The 24,116-nt window shown below is 43.6% G+C and overlaps 2 protein-coding genes across 5 annotated transcripts in view; one reads left to right on the top strand and one right to left on the bottom strand.

Moving 5' to 3' along the window:
• Window positions 1–24,116, bottom strand: part of LOC147607766 (THO complex subunit 5A-like) — a 100,213-nt gene that overhangs the window by 54,248 nt on the left and 21,849 nt on the right. For all 4 annotated transcript variants that reach the window (XR_015264642.1, XM_086790104.1, XM_086790103.1 and 1 more), the window contains exons 4-6: window positions 19,579–19,913; window positions 19,212–19,468; window positions 18,376–19,003 (exon numbers count right to left, since the gene is read on the bottom strand). Coding sequence is in view for 3 of the 4 variants with exons in the window: in XM_086790104.1 (XP_086646230.1) it covers window positions 18,376–19,003; window positions 19,212–19,468; window positions 19,579–19,913 (1,220 nt within the window). In the remaining variant the exon portion in view is untranslated. The remainder of the gene's footprint in view (window positions 1–18,375; window positions 19,004–19,211; window positions 19,469–19,578; window positions 19,914–24,116) is intronic.
• On the top strand, window positions 20,220–21,429 carry LOC147607767 (uncharacterized). The gene has a single exon (XM_086790105.1). The coding sequence runs from the start codon at window positions 20,371–20,373 to the stop codon at window positions 21,145–21,147; it is 777 nt and encodes a 258-aa protein (XP_086646231.1). The 5' UTR covers window positions 20,220–20,370; the 3' UTR covers window positions 21,148–21,429.

The following is a 24,116-nucleotide window of genomic DNA, read 5'->3' as shown; positions in this document are numbered from 1 at the left end:
CTCCATAGGAGTACTAATAGGCTTGCAATCCTGAAATTTAAACTTCTCCATAAGCTTAGCAACATACCGTGATTGCAACAACCCAATGCCTCTGTTATCCTGCACAAATTGTATGCCCAAATAGTAATGTACAAGCCCCAAGTCAGACATGTCAAATGTCTGTTTGCAGTATCTCTTTAAAAGCTGCAATTTTGTCATAATTTGATCCCATGAGCAAGAGATCATCCACATAAAGACTGATGACCACCAGATCTGTCTCGTCTTTCTTTACATACAGAGTGGCTTCTGATGGACTGTTCACAAATCCCTGAGTGAGTAGGAAAGCATCTATTTTTGCATACCAAGCTCGTGGAGCTTGTTTCAAACCATACAAGGCCTTTTTCAGCCTGCATACTTTCCCCTCATGACCATGTTCTGCAAAACCCAAGGGCTGAAATACATAAACTTCCTCCCCGAGGTCCCCATGTAGGAATGCAGTCTTTATGTCCAACTGGTGAACAACCCAACCACGATGTGCAGCCAATGCAATGACACACCTAAGTGTCAACATACGGGATGTAGGAGCAAATGTCTCCTCATAATCAATGCCCTTCTTCTGTGCATAGCCCTTTGCAACTAGACGGGCTTTGTACTTGTCAATGGATCCATCTGCATGTCTTTTCAACTTATAGACCCATTTAGTACCAATTGCTTTCTTGCCTTTGGGCAGATCAACCAAATCCCATGTTTGATTCCTTTTAATAGAATCAAACTCATCCTGCATGGCTTTGTTCCAATGCACATTATCTCGTGCATCCACAAATGAATCAGGCTCATCATCATCCTGTAAACTGGCTGCCATAACCAGATCCAAATCCATGATGTGTGCATGCTCATTGGTCCGTGTCTCCCTACGAGTACGACCAGCAAGAGGACCCTCTAAATGGCTGTCTTATATTGTCCTCAAATACCATCTAGGTATGTGTCTGACCTGTGGTGCCTGCTGCCCCATATTTGGTTCAGCTTCTGGCTCATTTTGCTGCTGAATTTCTGCACCACCTACATCATTTGCTGGCTGTCCTGTACCCTCATGAGTTGGATCACCAACTGTGGAATGAAACTCCATAGGTAGTAGACCTTCAAACACATCATTTTCAGCCTGATTTGCCTCATAACCAGCCATGGATATTTCTGATTTTTCATCAAAAATCACATCCCGACTAGTGAATATCTTCCTGGATAGTGGGTCATATAACCGGTAGCCCTTGCTCTCATGGCTATACCCAACAAAGATGCATTTTGTGGCTTTATCATCCAGCTTCCTCCTCAACTCTTTGGGTATGTGTGCATATGCAAGACACCCAAAGATACGAAAATGTGATATAGAAGGCTTGCGGCCATGCCAAGCCTCAAAAGGAGTAATGGAAACCAATGCCTTTGTGGGACATCGATTCAAAATATGACAAGCACACATAACAGCTTCCACCCAAAAGATATGTGGTAGCCTCTTTGCCTTTAGCATACATCTGGCCATCTCCATGAGTGACCGATTCTTCCTTTCTGCAACCCCATTCTGCTGTGGAGTGTAAGGAGTAGTATACTGATGTTTTATACCTCTACTCCCAAGAAAGGAATTCAGCATATGTGACATATATTCCCCCCCTCGGTCAGAACAGAGAGTCTTGACCTTGCATCCTGACTCTGTCTCAGCAAGTGCTACAAAGGCCAAAAATGCATCATATACCTGTGATTTCTGTGTCAAAGGATAGACCCAGCATATACGAGAGAAGTCATCAATAAACGTTGCAAAATAGAAGCAACCACCTAATGACTTCGTCTGCATGGGACCACAAAGATCACTGTGTATAAGCTGCAACTTTGCAGTTGCTCTTAGAGCCTGATCACGTGGGAAGGAAAACCTGTGCATTTTTCCCAAAATACATCCTTCACAAATGTGATCTGGAGGCTTCTCCATGAGAGGTAGATCTGTAAACATGTTATGTCGCTGCATAAGCATAAGACTACCAAAATTTACATGCCCCATGCGAGCATGCCATAACTCCGCATCAACCATAGCTGGAGTAAGAGTGAATGCATTATAAGCAGACTGATCCACTCGCTGAAATGCATCCAACTGATAAAGTCCATGACATAATGTACCAGTAAGCATCAAGGTCAAGGCATTAGCTTTGTCTCTGACCATGCATTTATCATCATCAAAGTGGACTTGCATACCACAATGTGCTAAAGAAGAAATGGACAACAAATTCTTCTTTATCCCTGGTACATATAAGGCATCTGTAAGGTGGAAAATGGAGCCATCAATGGCTGTGAGCTGAATCTCCCCAATGCCACGAACTGGATATGAAGCATTGTTGGCACACTGAACAGTTTTGCCAACAGGGGCAGGGCCAACATGACTAAACAAATCCCTGCGAGATGTGATATGCTTTGAGGCACCACTATCAAAATACCAAGTACATGCATGCTCTGTCATACTGAATGCCTGTGAAGACCAAGAGGCATCATAGCTGCATGTATAAAAACAGTAATCCCTATCCTCAACAAAAGAAGCAGTCTCTGGAGGAGCTTTAGAAGCATCATTAACAGACATCCCAGCTTCCTTTGCCTTCTCTTTGGCAATCCTCTTCCTACATTCAGTGATGTAGTGACCTGGCTTCTTACAGTAATGACATTTGCCCTTCTTCTTGGGCTGTCCATCACCTTTCTTGGTATCCTGTGAAGAACCACCATCACCTGAATTTTGATTTGAACTCTTTGGGTGAGTTTTTCCTTTCCCCTTTTGACCTGTAGTAAATGCTTGTTCAGCATTTGTGTTCATATTCATATTCTTCCTCATTTGCTCTTCTTGTAGCAAGAGAGCAACAAGTTCCTGATACTTGAGGGGTTCAACAGCATTCCTCATGCTGAGGTTCAAAGAGGTATGAAAAGCCAAGTAAGATCTTGGCAAAGAGTGCAAGATGGTGGACACAAGCTGTGTCTCAGGAATAATCTCATCCACATTGATGAGTTGCTCTCTCAAATCCTGCAGCTTGTTTAAGTGGCTAGACATATCATCTCCTTCATTAATTTTCTGATTTTCCAGCTCTCTTTTCAAAAATGAGATCCTAGCCTCATTACGAGCAGCATACATCTGCTCCAAAGTCACCCATGCATTCTGTGAAGAGCCAGCTGAACGAATATGAGGTATGATAGACCTCTGTACTGACAATGCAATGAGTGACAAAGCTTGTGCATCCCTGGCATCCCATGTCTTTTGAGCATTTGTTCTTTGAACAGGCAATGGCTGCCCTGGAGCCTGTACCTGTTGTCCTCGTCCACGAGCACCCCCTTGGGGAGGAGTCTCTGGAACCAACGGACCTGGACGTGGTTCATCACCACTAACAAAATCCCAAAGACCTTTTGCCACAAGCAAATTTTTCAGCATAAAACTCCACAAGGAGTAGTTCGTGCCGTCCAATTTGTCTTCTTTAGACAAATACGTGAATACATCACTCTGCTGTTGATTTGCCATTATGCCTACGCACAATGTTGTACCTGTGTATCAAAAAACCCAATAGCAAGAACCCTGAAAACAACTGTACTCCACTGAATACAGTTCACCCAAATATGCCTGCACTCTCAATCCTCTGAATGTGCAGCTCAATGCACCAATGACTGAGTAGAGCAGCAAATGGCGTACACAATGCCCCAAAAATGCCCAAATTTATTGCACCCAAACTGTGCAAAAAAACCTGTATAGTTCTTTGCTAGAAAATCTGCCTATTGTGCCTGTAGTTTTTCACAGAGAAAATAGTATTGCCCAAAAACAGAATATTTAATGCTTACCACAGATTGACTGAGCAGGTTGTGGTACATATGCATGTACAGTCCACCAAAAAGAACACGTGCTGTTGACTGTACTGTGCAGGTACAATCGATTTGTACTTTACAAGACTGAAGGCGACTGCAGGCTAATACTTTGCAAGTACTGATGAGGCGGCGCTGCTGTGCAGGTACTGACAAGGCGGCGCTGGCGTGTGCTGACTGGTACGGAAGGAAGGCGACGCCTGACAGGTACTGAAGTTGCACAGTGTAGAGCAAGGCGACCAGGTACAGAATACGGGCAGGTAGGTTCAATACGGTGCTGCAACAGTCGACTGAGTACAGTCGACCAGCGCTGACAAGTACAGCCGATGCTGACTGTACGGAGCACGTACGGATGCTGACAGGTGCAGTCCGCGTGGACAAGATGCAGTCGGCGCTGACAAGACGCAGTCGGCGCTGACTGTACGGCTGTACGGAATGTATGTTTCTGCTGACGGCGACGAACTGTGTACGGGCAAATATACGGGCAGTTTATGAAAGCGACTGTGTACAGCAATGGCAAGCCTTCAATGCTCTGATACCAAATGAAGGCAGAAGGGGTGTTAGGGTTAGGGTTTGGAGAAGCTGCAAACAGGCGTGGAGGCCAACAGAGAGAGAACACGACTTCAGTTTATTATGCTTGATAAAAGTGAAGTACAATAGCCACATAATAGTGACCTAAAGAGATGTGTTCACATGTCCGGCCATAAAATGTGCCGGGTGGACCAAAACACCTATAAACTGAATATAAGTGAAACTAAGCTAAACTGGGGAAAAAACCTCCACTAACTGAAGTAAAAAGTGCCCCAGTAATCTACTGATGATCACTAGCACTCCTCTGGGTGCATACACAGGATAAAACCCAACAAAATTTGCATCCTTTTCCTGAAGCTCTTGACGAAGCTGCCTCATCAAAGAGTTATGATAGTCAAGCTGTGCATCGATGATCGTGATGTATTGTTCCACCATATGCTCGAGAGTTCTAATCCTCTCCTTGTGTCCCTTGCAACTTTGGGTCCTGTCCATACCCATATGATCCTCTGCCTAGATAGAATAGGCAAGAGGTTATGCTCTGATACCAATGAAACCAACCCAGACCTATGATAACAAACCCCGGAACACTCAAGACACCGACAGACAACACAGTATTGTGACAATCTTTAGGACGCACTCACGCAGTGGAAATAACCATAAACAATATCAAAAACACAGCACTGAGTCGGAACGGCCGGCCCCCCATAGGTACTATTTTATTCCAATGAATAAATTGATACATACAAACCAAGGTGTGGATGCAATGACATATAGCACCGGATTTTCCACAGATCTTGGGGTAGCTTTCCACAAAGTTCACATCAGATAGTGTCCAAGCTCGCTTCACAAAGCTGAAGAGCCTCAGTCTTTTGCTATCTGCTCAAGCCTGATCTGCTCATTAGAAACAATCCATGAGGTTCAAAGATAGCCTCAAACACCAAGCCAAATCAGTCCCATAAAACAGCCCTGAAACTTCCCCGAGATCTGGTCCGAGAGTAAACCACTGCTCATAGTCAACTCAGAGAAAGGAAGAAAGATATATTAATGTTTGCGAAAGGCCAAAGTGGCCTATGAGACCAAAACATAGTACACAGCTAATGGTGTCTCATCAAAAGTAGGATAAAAAGGACTAAAAAAGTCCTAAAACAGTCCCAAACAGCTATGAAAGGAAAATACTCCTACTGAGGTACAGCAAAAGAGAGAGAGAAAGAGTCACAAGAGAGCTTCTGACGGTGTGGGCTGTAAGCGAGGGGAGAGAAGGAGCTACCCGGCCTGCTGTGCCACTGTATGGCCAGCGCAAGGGGGAGAGCAAAACTGTCCGGCCTGCTGTCCACCTGTACGGCCAGCGCAAGGGGGAGAGAAAACTGTCCGGCCTGCTGTCACTGTACGGCCAGCTTCTTGGCCTTCACCCGTGGCTTCCCAGTCTTTACATTCTCAAGTCCACTTTAGCCTACAAGCTAGAAATAAAGGGTGTTCCACCGCTTTACCTTTGTACGGTCTGTAGAGAGAGGGGGGCAAAAACCAGCTTCCATACCACTGTACGGCTAACTGAAGAGAGAGAGAGGAAGCTGTATGACCAGCTTCTGGAAGCGACCAGCAAAGAAGGGAATAGGGAAAGAACCCTTTTGCTCCAGCCGGCCTGTGCGCAGATGTTCAAGAGAAAGAGAAGCCCCTCCTGTGCACATCCCAAAGAACAGCCCCTTCCTCCTTGCCTTTTTACGACTCAGCCCCTTCCCCCCTTAAAAAGAGTTGTCCTCCTCTATATCCAGCATAGGCTTGCTTTTCCATGGCTAAAAGTGGTAGCTTCTCCATAATTACCATAAAACTCCTCGTATCTATGGGAGTCACAAACAGCCGCCATATATATATATAAGCTCACAAGATCCATGTAAAGTTGGGCGCTCACTTGAAATGTCCACCTCATGTATATGCTCCTTGTCCACCCACTTATAAATAAGTGTGAAAAGAATCATTATAAACCATATAAGTGAGTTAAATCCTATAAATGCATGTCCTGTAATCCGTCTTCAGATAAAGACATGCCAAATAAGCCTTCCCACAAGTTCTGCAACAAGTCTTGGCTTTACAAAGGCGCCCCTTCCATCCTGTGCCTTCCCTGCTTCTGTCGAAAATCCCTGTTCACACCTTGGCTCGGACTGCTGTATGAAACACTGGTCAAGACTGAAAGGGACCAAATGGTGATAGCCACGGGGTAAGATTCCACTCCCACAAGTCCATGCCAGTCAGCCTGGCATCCCATACAACTAGTCCCTACCCATAGGGGCCTCGGCAAGACTACCCGTGATCCGCCATGTCCATGGCAAGAGTAAGCCTCTTGGAAGGTTGTCCAAGTCCAAACAACAATGAATCAATAATAATCCAAGACACACTTATATAGTGCGTATTGCTACTATAAATAATACTCTAGTCATAAATAGCTGATAACCTTGGATTTATTGAATGTGAACCTTAGCCACCTGAAGCCACCAGTTTTTCCTAATCCCACGACTCCCCTAACCATGTTTGCTAACCCTAAGTGTTAGTGCTAGTTACGTAACACACCATGAGTATGAAACTATGCAAAGGCGATGGACACGGGAAGATGAAGAATGATACAAAAGAAAACAAGAATGTCTGGCCCAATACGAACAAATCATGGTTGAGTAAGAGCAACAAATCATAGAAGAGGACCTTCGGCGACGCATGAAAGAAGAACATCAAGTAAAGCTTCATGAAGAGGCACGTCAAGCCCAAATTCTATACAAGCAAATTTGGACACAGTTCAAGGAAACATGAGCATAGTTCATGGGAGCATCAGCAAAGGCCAAGGAGGAATCACCTAGGGGTGTGCAACAACCCAAGACCGAGAGTGTAAGAAAGGAAGAGTTTTCATAAGAGTTCTCAAGAAATGTGATCACAAAAGGGGGTGTTTTCAAGGAGGTGCCATTACCCAAGATGCACCTTTCAAGGAGCCTGAACGAGAGGCCAAAGCCAGACCAGAACCAGAACCGCAGATAGAGCGGGTGGATCTCTCCAAATCACATTTGAAGGAGGATGGGATCAGCTTGATAGTTTGTGAGATGGTAGATCTCTCCAAATCTTATTTTGGGAAGGATGAGGTTGGCCCAAGAAAGGAAGAGCTTCCAAGAGAGGAGTTTGCAGGAAACGTTATCATAGAAGGAGGTGTTTTCAAGGAGGAGCCATTACTTAGGATGCATGTGCCAAAGCCAGAACCAGAGCAAAAGCCAAAGCAGAACCAAAACCGCAAATCGGGCTGATGGATCTCTTCAAATCCTATTTAGAGGAGGATGGGATCATCCCGATAGTTTGTGAGATAGTAGACCTCCCCACATCTTATTTGGAGGAGGATGAGATTGGCCAGACACTTTCCAAGGAGCTTCCAAAAAATCTCTCCTAGTCTTGTGAGATGGGGGATGAGACTACATATGATTCAGAAGACCCAGATACCAAGTCAGAGCACTTGAAGACCAAGTCACAGAGATTGGTTAGCCGAAGGATATATGAAGTGGAGTCTTCAACTAGACCGGAACGGAATTGGAGCAAAGGTGTATGGAATACCCCAGTGCTCCAAGCTTAGTGTGTATCGCGATTGGCAGAGACTAGCTGAGCCTAGGATATCTCATGAGAGGACATCAAAGTACCACCACCCATGCAAGTGCCTTTGCTGTGACATCAGAGGCCACCACCCATACCCACACTTCAACTCCTTACCTCCATAGGAGTTCTCAGTGAGCAAGCCCAATCTATCCTACAAACCAAACGCCCTCAATCCAGAACACCATGACCCTCCATCAGATAGAGCGAGATCCAAGAGATTCTCTGCAAATATGACATGCTCCCATCACAAAGGCCTAACATTCCCTCCGCCATCAAATTAGTTCTAGCCAAGGTGGGTAACATCATTGGATGACCACAACATATCTCACTCTATACAAGATCATATGATGATTACATGTATGTACACTAGTGTCAGATGTTTTGTTTTTACTTTTTCTTTCAGTGTTTCATGGCTCGGTATATCCATGGTACCATTGTATCACTTTTGGTTTCATATACCCTTGGGGTCTTTCATAGACGTGTCTCTCTCTCGTGGCGATGATCTCACGCATGATTAGGAGTAAAACATCAACGCCATATGAGATTGTGCGGGCAGAGATGGGGGCTGCACCGATAGTGACAGAGGCTCTATTCCAAACAGTGACATACTGGCATAGGCTATGGGAGCTTCCACTTGATAGATACCCCCGGCTAGCCCTGGAGTCCTCGAGACAGTTGAAACTTGAGGAGAGAGTCCAGAGCCTCTACCAAGGCACATCAAATGTGAGAGTCCTCGCCCCATGCCCCATGTATGAGGTACTACACCCTACCATCTCTGTTGGATGGAATTAGTAGTATACCACTTATCATGGTTGTACATCTATAGCATGCTAGATAGTGAGTACATAGTGAGCTGCATATGACTAGGATTAGATTTTCATTTCAATTTTTCTTTCCGAGGGTAGCTTCGTGGCAGTATGGGACGTCGCGAGGTAGAGATTGGTCGGTACGTCCATCTAGTTAGCTCAGCTCATGGCTCGGTGGGGACAACCAAGTCTGTGGGCTTGCCCACGGCTATCATGGTTCAGAGGTGAGTCAGGCCTGCACCCCCTTCTTGTTTGTTTGGTTTGTTTGCAGGTTTCGAGTCTTGTACCAGGAGCGTTCTACGAGGAGATCCTATGGGGATTTGATAGTGGTATCAGAGCATGCCTCGTGAAGGAGCAAGTCGGTAGGTAGAGAAGATAGGTATGTGTTCAAGAAGCTTGGTGTTTTGTTTATGCATGCTACTGTTTTTTCAGATAGTATGTTGTTTTTTTTCATCAAAGAATCCGTGATGAGGAAGTAGGTGGTTTAGTAGGGTTGTTTTGCTTTGCAGAAGAAGGCTGGTTGTGTTTGTGCAGTCGCGTGAACAGTTGTGTGAGAAAAAAAAAACATGTTCGCTTTTTAGAGAGAGAGAGAGAGAGAGAGCGCGAGAGAAGTGATCAATTGGCTATGCCTGGTCGCGTTCTAGTCGTGGGCTACCGGCTCTGGGAGGCACAAGCGTGCAGGCGCCCAGGCCTACGCAGGCAGGCGCCACCTACGCAGGCAGGCTGGCGCAGGCGGCCATGGACACCCAACAGCAGAGCATGCGACAACAGCCAAGCAGGCGACGATAGCAGGGCAGGTCAGCAGCGCTAAATCCAGGAGGGGGGAGAAAAAAAAACAATAAAAGCAATCGAACGCCGATTTGGACTGCTTTCATTTTTTTTTTGATTAAATTTTTTTTTTAGAGTTTAAAGACTCCCCCTAAGGTTTAAAGGTGTTTTCTTTTTAAGAAAACAGAATATATATATGTATGTATATATATAAATACACAAAAGCAAAAGCTCAAGTTGCTTTTGGGGAAGATTATATAAACCCCTTAAGTGGGCTTCTTGCCACACATCTCTCAAGTTTTCAAACTCTCAAGCTCTCAAGCTCTCAAGTTCTCTAGCACTTTCTTGTGCAAGATCGAATTTTCTCTCCACTTGCCCTCTTCAAGATGTCGACCCAAGAATCCGAGTTGGAGCCCCTTGTCGAACGCGAAGGCTTGCAGGCTACGGAAGATACCGATGCCGATCTTTTTGACGATTATGTGTCCAAATCTGATTTCCAAGAGTTCAAAGTAGCTCTCGAAGCTTCTTCTTCGGAACGTCAGGCACAAATCGCCGCGCATATGCAACCTTTGCAGAACTCCATCTCTCTCTTGACCACTACCCTACCTACTCTTTCGGGTATGGATACCTTGGCCTCTGCTTTAGGCCCCAACATTACTCCGGAACAATTCGGGGGCGAGCAAAAGCAGTGTACCAAGGAGATCGTGGACACTTGGCTACATAAGTGGCAAGTCCATTTTCAGTTTCATCCATATGATGATGGAAAAAAGATCCTGTTAGCAGCAGGTTTCCTCTCATGCAAAGCGTTGCATTGGTGGAAGGAACTCAACCCTAAGCCAACGACTTGGGCACAATTTGAAGACGTCTTCAAGAAGGAATTCCTCAAGAAAGAGGATGATTATGACGATGTTGCCCGGTTTACAGCTTTGACCATGACCTCGCAGCACCTCACTTATGAGGTCTACCTCCAGAAGTTTAGGGACTTGCAGATGAAAGCTACAAAGATGGATCCCACTACTCTTTTGGGGTTCTTCGTAGCCGGTTTACTAGACTCATACCGTTTACAGATTAAAAATAACAAATACAAAACTTTGGACGAGGCCATTCATTCAGCTCGTATCTATGATGATGCAATGGTCTCTTTCAAGTCTAAACCCGTTACCAAGCAATGGAACAAGCACAAAAGAAAGTTCTCCGCACCAATGGCTAACACGACTGAAGGAAAGTCTTCGGACCAACCTTCGCAGAATTCCACTTCGACATGAGTGAAGAAGAAACGACTCCTTAAGGCTTTGAAGCTCAAGAAGGAGGGACGTTGTTTCATCTACGAAGAAAAAGGACACATGCGTAACGAGTGCCCGAAGCAAAAGGGTGCAAAGACCAACGCAGGACACAAGCCAAAGGCACCTAACCAGTTGTCTTTGACAGATACGTCAGTTACTGTACTTTCTCGCCCTAGTACATGTTCTCATTGTCTGTTCAACTCTAAAGTTTTTGGCTTGCATGATCTTCTCTGAGTTTATGGAGAAGTGAATGGCCATAGAATCCACATTCTTCTAGACCCTGGCAACTCACACAACTTTGTTAACTACAAACTTGCGCAAAAATTGAGTCTTGATACGTCACCCAGCGATCATACCTATGAGATACGCCTACCTGTGGGTCGGCAAGTATTGGATCGAAAGGTGGAGATGCTACCAATTCAGATTCAGGACTACAAAGATACTCTTGAATGCTATATTATGCACCTAGAACATGTAGACTTGTTATTAGGGATTGAGTGGTTTAAGACTCTTCAAGTCCAGATAGATTGGTCTAGTCATATTTTTTCTTTTCAGCATAGGAATACCCAGTATAGTATTTTAGGTGATTGTATACATCCCTCTCAGGGACCTCTTGTAAATATAGTTGATTTTGAAAATATAATGGATTCTTCTTTGTATACTGCTTTCCATTGTGTATTGATTCCTCTTTCTTCATTTCTCATACCTTCTATAGATGTCAATGAATTAAGTGTATTTGAAAGCAAAGAATTACAGAAGATACTTGATTCGTTTCAAGATGTATTTCCTAAGGAACTGACTCGATCCCTGGTGCTCATCCTGTCAGTATTCCACCTTATAGGATGAGCCATGCTGAGGAAGATGAGTTGGTTAAACAACTCAAAGATTATTTGAGGATGGGCCAGATCCGTCCAAGTAAATCACCTTGGGGTGCACCTGTGTTGCTTAGGAGAAAGAAGGACACCACCTGGAGAATGTGTATAGATTATAAGAGATTGAACAAGCTGACAATTAAGAACCGTTATCCTCTCCCTAGATCAGATGACCTGACTGACCAGTTAGCAGAAGCGAAATATTTCACGAAGATAGATTTACGTACTGGCTATCACCAGATACGTATTCATGAAAGGCATGTCGAAAGAACCGCCTTTCGGACTAGGTATGGCCATTACGAGTTTCTCGTATTATCTTTTGGGTTAACCAATGCTCCAGCCACTTTCCAGCAAATAATGAACGATCTTTTTCGTGAACATTTGAGAAAATTTGTGGTGGTGTTCGTGGTGGTGTTCGTGGATGATATTTTGATATATAGTTGTACTCTTGAGGATCATGTTAGACACCTCACGATTGTCTTATCTATTTTAAGACAGAATCGTGGTGGTGTTCGTGGATGATATTTTGATATATAGTTGTACTCTTGAGGATCATGTTAGACACCTCACGATTGTCTTATCTATTTTAAGACAGAATCGACTATATACTAAATTAAGTAAATGTGAGTTTTTTATGACAGACATCATTTACTTGGGACACAAGATCACTAGAGATGGATTGAGCATTGACTATGACCGAGTTCAGAAGGTTCTGGAATCATTGTGGAAAACTTGGTCACACAAAGAATAAATGTCACAATAAAGATAAATCAAAGCTTGTTTGTGGCTACTATAGAAAAATTAGTCACCTAGAAGAAGATTGCTATCACAAAAAGAAACAAGGAGACTACATCGAGGTCAAAGATGCTTCAACAGAAGACACACTCATTGTAACATGCAGAAGCTCTAGGTAGTCTTCTTTCAGCCCTAAACACTCTTGGAAACCTTCTGATGCAAAAACGCACCATCTGATGCAAAAACGCAGGTAGAGAGAGAGTAGAGAGAGAGTAAGAAGTGCTGGAAATTCAGTATAATCTATGGTACAAAAAGGGTACATATCTAGCAGCCCTTGGCTGCCTTCATAAAAAGGTGGTTAACCCTAAAATCTGTCCCCTATGGGACCTCTAAGGATCCAAACCCCTAGTGGGATTGAATGAATAAGACATTGAGCAAGGGGGGCTATTTATAGCCCCTTGGAATAAATGGTGAACTGGCCGACTGCTAGTCGGCCAGTTACAAGTTCATTAAAGTCCCTTGAATGCAGCCCGACTGGATCTTATCCATGTTCTTGATGCGCCTGCTGCTGTCCACTCTGCTGACTTCAGCCGACAGCTATTCTGGCAACCAACATCCTCTTTCTTGCAGCCGACAGCCCTTGTCTAGATTCAGCCGTCTGCTTCCCTCCATGATCCCACTTGTCCTGCTCCATGCTCACCTCAGATGCTACACCTGAAGCTCCTACATTCTGGTTCTACCTATCTTCTACTGGTTCATGGTCTTTATCTGTTTGCCTCTTCTGGATCTAGCCCAGAGAATGTCCATGGCATCTGTGATGCACATGACACTCATCTAGAGAAAGAACCATTGTATTCTTCACCCCTCGTCTCTACAAAAAGTGTGATGTAATCAAGCGCTAAGGCCATATGATGTACTCAAGCTGAAATTCATAGGCAAAGTAGCTATAGTGTCAAAGAAGGACACCGAGACCATGACACAACACATCAGCAAATTCAAAGATATCAAGCAACAACTTAGTGCTTTGAAGAAAGTTATTATAGAAGATGAATCTATTGTTGTAATGTTAAAGAGTGTTGACAAAGAACCATATGAATCACTCGTTGCTACACTTTAAAATGTGTCCAACACTAAAATTCAAGACATAGAATCATCTTGCTTGAACATGAATCAGAATTCAAGGATCAAGAACCATTCAAATCACATTCAAGTGAGCAACTACTCTATGCAAAGGGTGGGAGATTTCAAAGGAAAAATCAATCAACGCCTAAACTTCCAAGATGCTATTATTGTAGGAAACTTAGTCACACACAGAATGAATCTCGCAATAAAGATAAATCAAAGCTTGTTTGTGACTACTATGGAAAAATTAGTCACCTAGAAGAAGATTGCTATCACAAAAAGAAGCACACAAACTACATCGAGGTCAAAGACGCTTCAGCAGAAGACATGCTCTTCTAGAGAAAGAACCATCGTATTCTTCACCGCTCTTGTCTCTACAAAAAGTGTGATGTAATCAACCTCTAAGGCCATATGACGCACTAAAGCTAAAATTCATAGCTACAAGCATAGTTGTTACGAGGCGCGCCTCTAACGATTAGACGAGTTCGAGGCGTTCAACTGCCTGATCGAGGCGTCCACAAAAAAAACCTTTTTTTTTTCTTTTTTTTCTTTTTGCCGGTTTGAGTCTTTAAACAAGGGCTTTAAGGGCCCAAGGCAGCCCCTCTCACACACTCTCTCTCTCTCTCCCTCCCTCCCTTAAGCCTTTCTCAAGACCCAAAGTTCAAAGTTTAAAATTCAAACTTTAAACACACTAGGATGATGATGTTTTTTATACCCACTTTTGGAGCTCTCTCTATACTCTACCGGTTCATTTCAGTTCATTTCATTTTACTTTGTACCCTTGAATCTTGATGATGTATCCAGATGATGATGATGGACTATTTTGGTCTCACAGGTCATTTTGGCCTTTTGCAGACGTTTAACACAGCTTTCTTTCTTTCACACACACACTCTCTCTCCCTCTCATACACACCCTCTCTCTCCCTCCCTCAAAGCTCATACATACACACTCTAGTCTAGTCTCTCTCTCTCTCAACTTTCACTATATATATTATATCTATCTATCACTATATAAATATATATATATATATATATATATATATATATATATAGTGATAGATATATATATATAATTTTTCCAAGAGTCATTATGTCAACAACAAAACAAACTAATCACTTAACTAGGAGTTTGTCACTCTAAAGTTAAATTTTCTACTTGATTAAGCTTATAAATGTTTAGGTGGATATGTTCTTACATTTCATTGTATAACCCCAAATAGGCTAGTAAACAAAGGGATTCACTACCATCCATTGACTCATGGTTCAAACCATGGAGAAATAAAACTCTTCAATAAGGGTGGAAAAAAAATATCCATTGAAAAATGGATAATTTAAATGTTTCTTAGAAAGTCATTTCCAAAGCATTGGCTTTGATATTATGGAAATAGATTCAAGGATATACTAAAAAAGGAATGAAAATGATTGACTAAGGAGAATATATATATATATATATAAAGATACCTCTAACACGACTCTAACGTCTTTAAAAAATACGAGTCTTTCGAGGCGCGTACTATACCCGCCTCGTACCAAACGCCTCTTACGCCTCTAACAACCTTGGCCACAAGTAGCTATAGTGTCAAAGTAACACAAGGGCCAATGCAACATAGCACAAGGGGGAAGAGAGGAAGAGTGAAAGCCTAAAAATTAAACCCAATCTAGCATCAAGGGGAGGTGTTGAAATGAGTGATACTAGAGTGCCAAGTCATCTAGTCACAGTTATCCACATGAGCTATCAAAGCCTTGTTGAACTTCCCTTATATAAAAGGGGTCACTTTCAATCGATGGAATCAAGCAAGCTCTCAAGCCTCTTTATGAGTACAAGTCTTAATCTTGTAACCTAATTATGGTTGAATCTAAAGCTTAATTAGTTCAAGTTATTCATCATGTTTGTGTTTAGGTATCATCCTCCCTAGCTTACATTAGCACTAATCACATTGTAATTAGTATAGGATTAAGTCTTTCTCATCATCACGAGGGATAATTCAATTGGGCACAAAGATTCTGTACTAAAGGGATAATTTCTTGAGGCACACAGATGTGGCTTCATCCACAGGCTAGGATACCTTGATATATACATGTCACAAGCCATGCAGATTGCGGTTGGCCAGTAAGGGTATCTTAACACCGCCTTCGGATAGAGGGAGAGCTGAGAGGATACCCCGGGAGAATAGATCTACAGATTGTGCCAGCGAGAGGTTGAGTTAGAGGAGCACCACATTTGCCAATGCCCAGTATACTATGAGATCAGGAGGAGATTTCAAGATCATAGACTATCCAGAACAATGCTGCCTTGCACTCTTCCTCCTTGAGCTCAACACAGAGTCCCCCCACCATGACACCGCCCACACCTCCTCCAGCCAGCCATCACCCGTTTCTTTTGACCCACAGGAGGACAGGCTACCAACAGCAAACCCTCCTCCCATAGTGGAGCCTACAGCCTTGGCTACACCATCCTCTACCAGGCCACACCCTGGAGTCATGCTGGATTGAGCCGCGAGCCTAGCATCCCTAAACCCGCCCTACCCACTAGCTCCAGATTCAGGAGACTTTTGAGCGACATAGGGTCACTTTCCCATATCCAGTGGATCTACCGAGCCTGTCAACTCTATTTATCTCTCCCATGGTAGATATCCTGGGCGGGCTGCTCCCAGTACCACAGAAGTGACTTGTTCAGCTAATGTTAAGATAGGCTCATGGATATTCATAGATTGATGCTTTAGATCAGGACTGGATATACATCACTCCGTCTCCGGACATCATTGTATACATTTTCTTGTTGTTGTGTTTTTCTTTTTTTCCATGATGATGAAATTCCATGGAAATCATTGTACACTTCTTGGTCTCAAAGACCCTTTGGGTCTTTCATAGACGATTAATCTCTCTCTCTCTCTCTGGAGAAGGGCTAAGAAGGCTTGTCTAAGTCCCACACTTGAGAGCGGCCTTGTAACTTAGTCCCACCTTGCTTACATTGTTGTTCTTGTTGAGTGTGATGAAAAATTTCGCTCCATCGCCAACCTCTAGCTAGGGCTCATCTAAAACAGTTGTAGGTAGCACTCATACACGGCTTTAACCAACTACCATGGAAGACGTCATGCATGGTCCCACTTGATGAAGGAATCAAGGATGAAGCTTCCTAGAAACGTCAACAACCTTCTTTATGCTAAGAAAGGGTTTGAAGCTTTAAAACAAAAACTTTGGGCAGCACTTGTCAACTTCTTTCCACCTCCGCTTCATAACCTAAACATATATCCAATCACCTTCCGAAAGCTTGACAACTTGGCAGCACATCTTCTTTCAGTGTATATAATTTATTTCTGAATTTGAGACAAGCTCAATGTTCAGGACCTGACATGTTCTCTTGAACTTACCTCCTACTGAATTAGTTGCAGGCTGAATTCTGGGACAGAAGGCAGGACTCCTTACTCGAGAAGAAACTATGCACTAGGTTGCTGCCTGCTGGCTACTGGTTGGACTGTTTCAGAGATGCTTACTTGATATCAGATGCTTGCTTGCAGGTGCTTGATTGCAAGCCTGATAGATTAGGAAGTGGGAAGAGGAAAGGCCTTTAAAAAGGGCAAAAAATGCCTCCTGCTGCTGCCCGACCCGTCCAAACCTGTCAACATGCGCTGTGACTGAGTACAAGCATGCCTAGCGCCAGCACTAGGCCTGGACAAGTGTACAGACTTCAACTCCCAGTGGGTTACCAAACTGTGAGACTTCACACTGACCAACCTACCCTGCCTACCTTGATGGCTAGTGATGACTGGTCCCTAGCTAGGGCCCACAAAATGCTCAGTGCACATCTCTAACCCAAAAGGTAGCCCAAAACCTGCACTTATGGGCCAGCTATGTCCATATGCCACCCAAATACAGCAGATGCATAACTACGTGAGTTCTCAAGAGGTCTCCATTTCCTTGCCTAAGCCTGGTAAGAAATGATGATCAATCACTAAATATGATTGCTCGTGTGTTAAGACCCTCTTATTCATCGACATGACAAATTCATATTGAAGATTGCAGCTATAAGGGCATAGGACTGGCCATTGCTGAAATCCTTAATCATATTGGAGTGCACAAATCAGCTCTCCTACTCATATTGCTGTTTCCTGTGAATAAATCTCACAACCTCACCAGTCCCAAGCGCATTTTTCACTCAGTCCTTACTGCAAAGTTTTGCAATAGTCGTCTACTCTTCAAACTCACAGATTCACCCTCCAAATCTCTGTACGCAGGTAGATGCCAATAAGCTAGATGTGTTTAACATTTCAATCAAAGCATTACTCACACACGACTCGCAAACCAAAGCTAGAGCTGAGGGAACTCCTACAGCCAAGGAGGACAGCTTGTATAGCTGAAAGCCTGTAAAGGCTTCAGTGGACATGCAGCTAAAAATGCTCTAGAAGATGCTCTAGTCTCGCATATGATGGGGAAGCTTTAGACATGGAAGATCCACAAGATGGAGTACAGGGTTTGCTGTAGATAACCATGTTAAGGGGGGAAATTTAGAGCATTCTTCCTTGATGCATCATGCAGGCTAGTAGCATCTAACAACCTCAGGCTCACGAGGGACATTAAGCCAGACTGATAAAAATGATTCACTGAGGTCATCCAAAGAAAGTATTTCCAATGGCTACCCACGATACGGAAGGGCTCTTTTCAAAAGTAGGTATATGTAGCATGTATCCAATATACTTTTTCCATCAACATGTGTATTGTATCACCCAGACTCCATCCAGTAGCTGAAAAAAAGAGTAGCAAATATTTCAAGATCCCAAAAGTTAATAATACCTGAGCTTCCAAGTCAATCGTTTTTCCTTCAGCACCATCATCTCTTCTAAAGATAGCAGTAAACACCCGGCTGCCACAATCTTCCCAAGCTGGCATCACCTTTTGATAATTGGCAGGATCCAGAACCTCAGTCATACCCAAATGATCCATGCTGCCTTCTGCAAGAACAGCCATTTCTGATAGAATGTTTTCATCATCCAAAACACCAGCTTCCAGCCCTTCAAAACCTGTTGAGTTTCCCAACATTGTGAATGCACCTTTTGCTGGCGCTAAAGAGAACCGTTTCATGTGGCTTTTCTCTTTGATGGGAAAGACTTTCCTTTCTGTCAAATCAGCATATTTTGACACAATAAAAGAAGGGATTGGGGTTAATCCAGCTGAAGGAAGTTCCCCATCTTCCCTTGCAGATTCTAAACTATTTATTGGTGAGACTTCCATCCCATCCACAGGAGAAGCCAACGCAACAACAGTCGATGCATCATCAATACTAGCCGGAGCTTTTTGCAGCCCAGATGGGGTGATCTCAACCCAGTTGTGTAGATAACACTTTGCCTTGTATGAACCCCAGGGCACTTTAGTATGCAGGCAGCGAGGCAATTTTGCAAATGTCAGGGTATCAAGTTGGTCCCTGTATATCATTATAAGGGGTCATTCTACAAATACTGCCCACCCAGCAGAACAAGTTCTTAACCAAAGAAAGGGTAGACTCAAGCTGCCTCTATGACCTATATTATCAAAAAAGCTGCCAAAACAGAGTAAACACTTGCATATAATAAAAAAAATACAGGTAAGGGCAAGTGGAAAATAATACAGGTAAGGATGGACATAATACTCACTTGAGAGCTAGATGAGCTTTCCTTCGACTGCGAAGTTTTTCCAGTACAGTTTGGACACGACGTTGCCGACGATATGCTGCCAAGCCATTGCGAATCAATGATCCCTTTGGGTTTTCCCCTGGTAAAATCTCATCTACAACAGAAGGAGGACCTTCGGAAAGAAAGTCAACACCAGCCAAATGCTGAACCCATTTATAAGGATGCAAAATCCGGTTGACATCGTACTGGAAGTCCACTCCAGCAGACAGTTTGGCTACCTGCAAAGCCCCACAAAAAGAAAACTCAAACAACAATTTCAAGCTTGAACTATGTTAGGCTTCTTGAAACACAAAGGCCGGTATTTAGAGAGTCCACTGACTAAAAATACCTGTGTGGGTAATTCCAGGCCAGTGTCATCTGGGAAAAGATTTGTAAGCAGCTCTAATGGACCATCTTGGACACCTTCAGCTCCAGCGCAAACAATATTCAGCTTCATAAGATACTCAAACCGTAATGTCAGCAACTTGGTCCGCTTTCCACTGTCAGAAAGTTCATCATATATATGCCATAAGACAGACAAAGGATGACCATGATATACTCCTTCATCTAAAGACTCCTTCAGATGTGATTTCTTAGCTCTTTTTCTTCGCCGTTGAGAATCCTCCTCCTCTTCCTGTAAGTCTTCATCTAACTTACTCTCTTCATGGCTTCCATGGGAGATGCCTGCAAGATCAAGAAAGGTTTAGCCTCTACTAGTCCACACCCATGCAAGTATTACCTTCTTTAAACCTCACAACACTTTTTGTTTGGTATTTCGCAGTTAGTTGGTGTGAACACCCTCTTAGGTGTGAAGAGCCCTTATTAAGGTCTAGACCAAAAGATGAGGCTTGATGCCTACAAAAGCAATGTACATGTTGGAGTATTATACAATTGATTCATCAGTGTGTTGTGCAATCTCTCTCCATCATTGCTCTCTCTCTCTCTCTCTCTCTCTCTCTCTCTCTCTCTCTCTCCCGTCGCCGCTGCAGCAGGGCCTGCCCCTCCCGCTGTAGTAGCAGCCCCCTCCTCTGCTCCTCTGCTCGCCCTTACCCTCTCTTGAGTAGGGTTTAAATTCAGTACCCCCCTGAGGGGGAGGGGGGGGGCTCCCTGTGGGCTATTTTCAGCACCCCCGTGATACAACATGGCCCCTAAACTGAAGTCATTTGCAACCATGGCCTCGAACCCACCCCCCCTTCCACCCCTTATCAAACCTCAATCCCCATGGGAGATCTTCATCATGGGAGAACTGAAGAAATTGCAGCAGGAGGTCTCCACCCTCAAAACTGAGCTGACACACAAGGAAACAAAGATTGCCAGTCAAGAAACAAGGATTGCTGGCCTCGAAGCTCAATTGCAGGACATCAAGAACAAGCAGGAGATTCAGGAAGCAGCCCAAGAAGCAACCCAAAAAATACAGGAAACACAACAAGAAAGCACAAAACCTCAGGTAAAATCAGAGAACTTTGTCAGTGAAGTACTGTCAGTCCTGAAAGAAAATGAAAGGGTCAAAAGCCTGGAAACTTTTGTTCGAATTGGGGGCTTGCCAGAAGATTGGTCAGTAGGTACCAACACAGATGAACAGCTAGAGGGATACATCTTGGATGTAGATATCATAAAGGAACGACTCACTAAAGTGGTACCTTTTATAGACCTTGGTGACCCAACTGACATTCAAATTAAAGGGAAACAGGCTAGGGTTCGATACTATGATATGATTGATAAGATCAAGGTAATGAAGCAGACTAAATCATTGCAAGGTACCTCGGTGTGGATTTCTGATGAGTTGACCCCACTACAACTAAAGAATAGAGCGGGGGAACTGGCCAAAGTAAGAGAAGCAAGGAAACAAGGGAAGTGGGCGGTCTATAGAGGAGGAAAAGCTATCATCAAAGATTTTAAAGGTCCACCCTCCTTTTGAAGGACATGAACTTGATACTTATACATATCTAATCACATTAAGCACATGGTGATTTTACCATTGTAACATGTAACTCTCATGAGTCATGAGAGCTTTGAAGTTAGTTTCTTTTTGATCCCACATGCACTTTTCTTTAACCGATACCCCGAAGTGGATTGTAACCAAAGATGTATTCTGATCTGTCCTATAGGTCAGCTTTGGCCTCGACAGGACGTTAATATATCTTTCTTTCTTTCTTTCTTTCTTTCTCTCTCTCTCTCTCTCTCTCTCTCTCTCTCTCTCTCTCTCTCTCTCCCCTCCACACCTATCATGGATATCTTTCATCCTCTAGCTGCATATGTGTGGCATCAGAGCTAGGCTGTACCACATCTGCGTTTTTTAGTATCTGTGTTTTTAGGGTTTCTGCATATTCTCTGCTGCCCCACCATCAAACCTGTGTTTTCTTCCGTTCAGCCTTGCAAGCAAGGTTGAACTGATACGCCATCGTCTCATCATTCTCTTGCAAGCAAGGTTGATACCACTGGCTAAAAGGGAGTCCTCAGCCGTAAACGCAAGCATAGGAAGTCAACAACAGTCCCAAATCAGTGTCGATCTAACAACCTATATGTAACATGCAACGGAATTATGCGTAGATCAAAGGATCCTGTCACACAAAGTCTCACACTGCCTTCTGTATCATGAGTTTCGTGAGTCTTTAGCAATCCACTTTATCACTTCAAACTTTAAGAGAGAAAGTAAAGAAAGAAAGAAAAGAAAACTATATTAACGTCCTTTAGAGGCCACATCTGACCTATAGGACTAATCAGATACATCCATGTGATTACATTCCACTTCGGGGGCAACAAAATGAAAATAGAGATAAAACTAGAAATAGTTCAAATTCCCTACATGACCGTAGGAGATCCTAGATAACATGAAGGATTTCTCTTGCAGCTACTCTTCATTACTACCATGTTTCGTTGTCCTGAAATCAGCAATAACAGCTCTACCTCTACGGTAGACTGCCCATTTTCCTTGTTTCCTTGCTTCGTATACTTTATTGAGTTCTTGTTTCCTGTTTTTTAGCTGTGTGGCTGTGGGTTCATCCGCCATCCACACCTTCGTTCCCTTAAGTGACCTTGTTTGCTTCATGACTTTAATTTTGTCTTTCATATCTGCGTACCTCAAAACCACATGTTTTCCTTTGATTGCCACTAAGGAATCTCCAATGTCGATGTTGTTGTTCCTTAATCTGTTTCTCCAAGGTTGAAAGATGAGAGAGAGAAATGAAATGAAATGATATATTAACGTCTTCAAAAGGCCAAAATGACCTATGAGACCAAAAAGGTTACAACAATTGGTGGATCTGATACAATGTCTGTGTAAGGAAAGCTAAAAACAATTAAACAACTAACTGAAACTGAAACAACTATGAGGAAAAGTACGGTACCAGGAGCTCCTAATGGATAACATGTGGGAGGAAAACTCCAGCAACAAAGGTAAGCATCATACACATCACTATCCAAAGATGTCTCTCATCGGTCGATGGCGGATATCCTCAATGTCCTCCATGGTGAGTACTCTGACTGGACGTCTCCCATGCCGTGCTAGTATGGTCCTGATCCTCTGTTGTAGTCTCCGCCGGTGTCGAGATGGACCTCTCATCTTGGGGCGCCTGGACCGCCCCAGCTCTATAGCCCGATCAATCAGTGTACCTCTGGTGCAGCTGTACTCTGGGGCTAGCTGCAATGCCTGCTGACCTGACTGCTCAATCTCCGGTCGAAAGAAGTCTGTAATCTGCCTCTGTAGGTGTCTCTCCCTCTCTGATCCCCTCCCTCTCAGGAGACCCTCTCTATGTCTACGCAGCTCTAGCAAGTACAATCCGAGGCATCTCTGATCCTGGTATCTCATGACTCTAGCAAGTACAATCCGAGGCATCTCTGATCCTGGTATCTCAGAGAGAGAGAGGTACACAGTATTGGGTCCCAATTACCCACTGAAGGGCCCCCTCCTATTGCTAGGAGTATTTGCTTTATATCTTTAAAGAGAACAACTGCAATACTAACTTTGGGACTGTAGATGAACCAAACGCAAGACCTGAAAAAGACCAGGAGTAGGGCTAACTGCACGCTATTATAGAAGCACCAATGATGACCAATCTCAATGCCAATGCACTCTTCCAAGGGACTATAGGAGGACTGCATGCAATCTGTGGCTAAGAGAAGGGATTGAATTGGGTATTGTTCTATGGCTATGAGGGACTGTATATGCATGCGTTTTCTTCACCCGGGAGGATGGAGAAGAACCAATGAGATGAATAATATGTAGGCTTAGATGTGCTCCGTTTCTGCAAGAGATGAGCAGAGGAATGGATGCACTTCAGCCTAAATGACCATCTATGCTTGATGATGATCGATTGATTGAATGCTTGTTTGCATGAATGAATAAGTGCAACGCTAGGTATTTATATGCATTTAAGAAGCTGGTCGGTTTGCTAAAGCAGGTCCGCTCGCTTCCTAATGCTACACGAGTGGATAAATATAATATATATGTTGTTTATGAAGCTTTTAGTGCTGTCGACTGGTCCATAAGACTGTCGACTAGGTCATAAGCTTATGCAAAGGTTATAATGCTATGGCTAAAGGATAGTGAAGCTAAGGGTTCACATGCACATGAGATGAATGCTATGCAATGCAGACTATGACCTAATGTAAACCCTAAGGCATCTAGATTGACTTCTACATGCATGAATGATTCTCTTCAAGTGGGTTAAAGTACTTGACTGACTAACTGACCTTCTATGGCTGAGGAAAGACCTACGTAGCTCGTGCCTGACATGTCCTGCATTGGGGCTCACAATGGGGCCCCAACATACATTAAAATCATATCCTCAAGGGTCCTACTGATGCATAATGATTCACTGATGACGAGCCATCTTGTCACCGTGAACTACAGTGTAGAGTGCATGTGACATTCCCTCCTACTTAGCT

The sequence above is a fragment of the Cibotium barometz genome, chromosome 54, assembly GCF_041138505.1.
Source record: "Cibotium barometz isolate CiBa-2024 chromosome 54, ASM4113850v1, whole genome shotgun sequence".
NCBI classification, from domain to species: domain Eukaryota; kingdom Viridiplantae; phylum Streptophyta; class Polypodiopsida; order Cyatheales; family Cibotiaceae; genus Cibotium; species Cibotium barometz.
The sequence above is the reverse complement of the archived record's forward strand: the minus strand, read 5'-3'. Positions and strand labels throughout refer to the sequence as shown.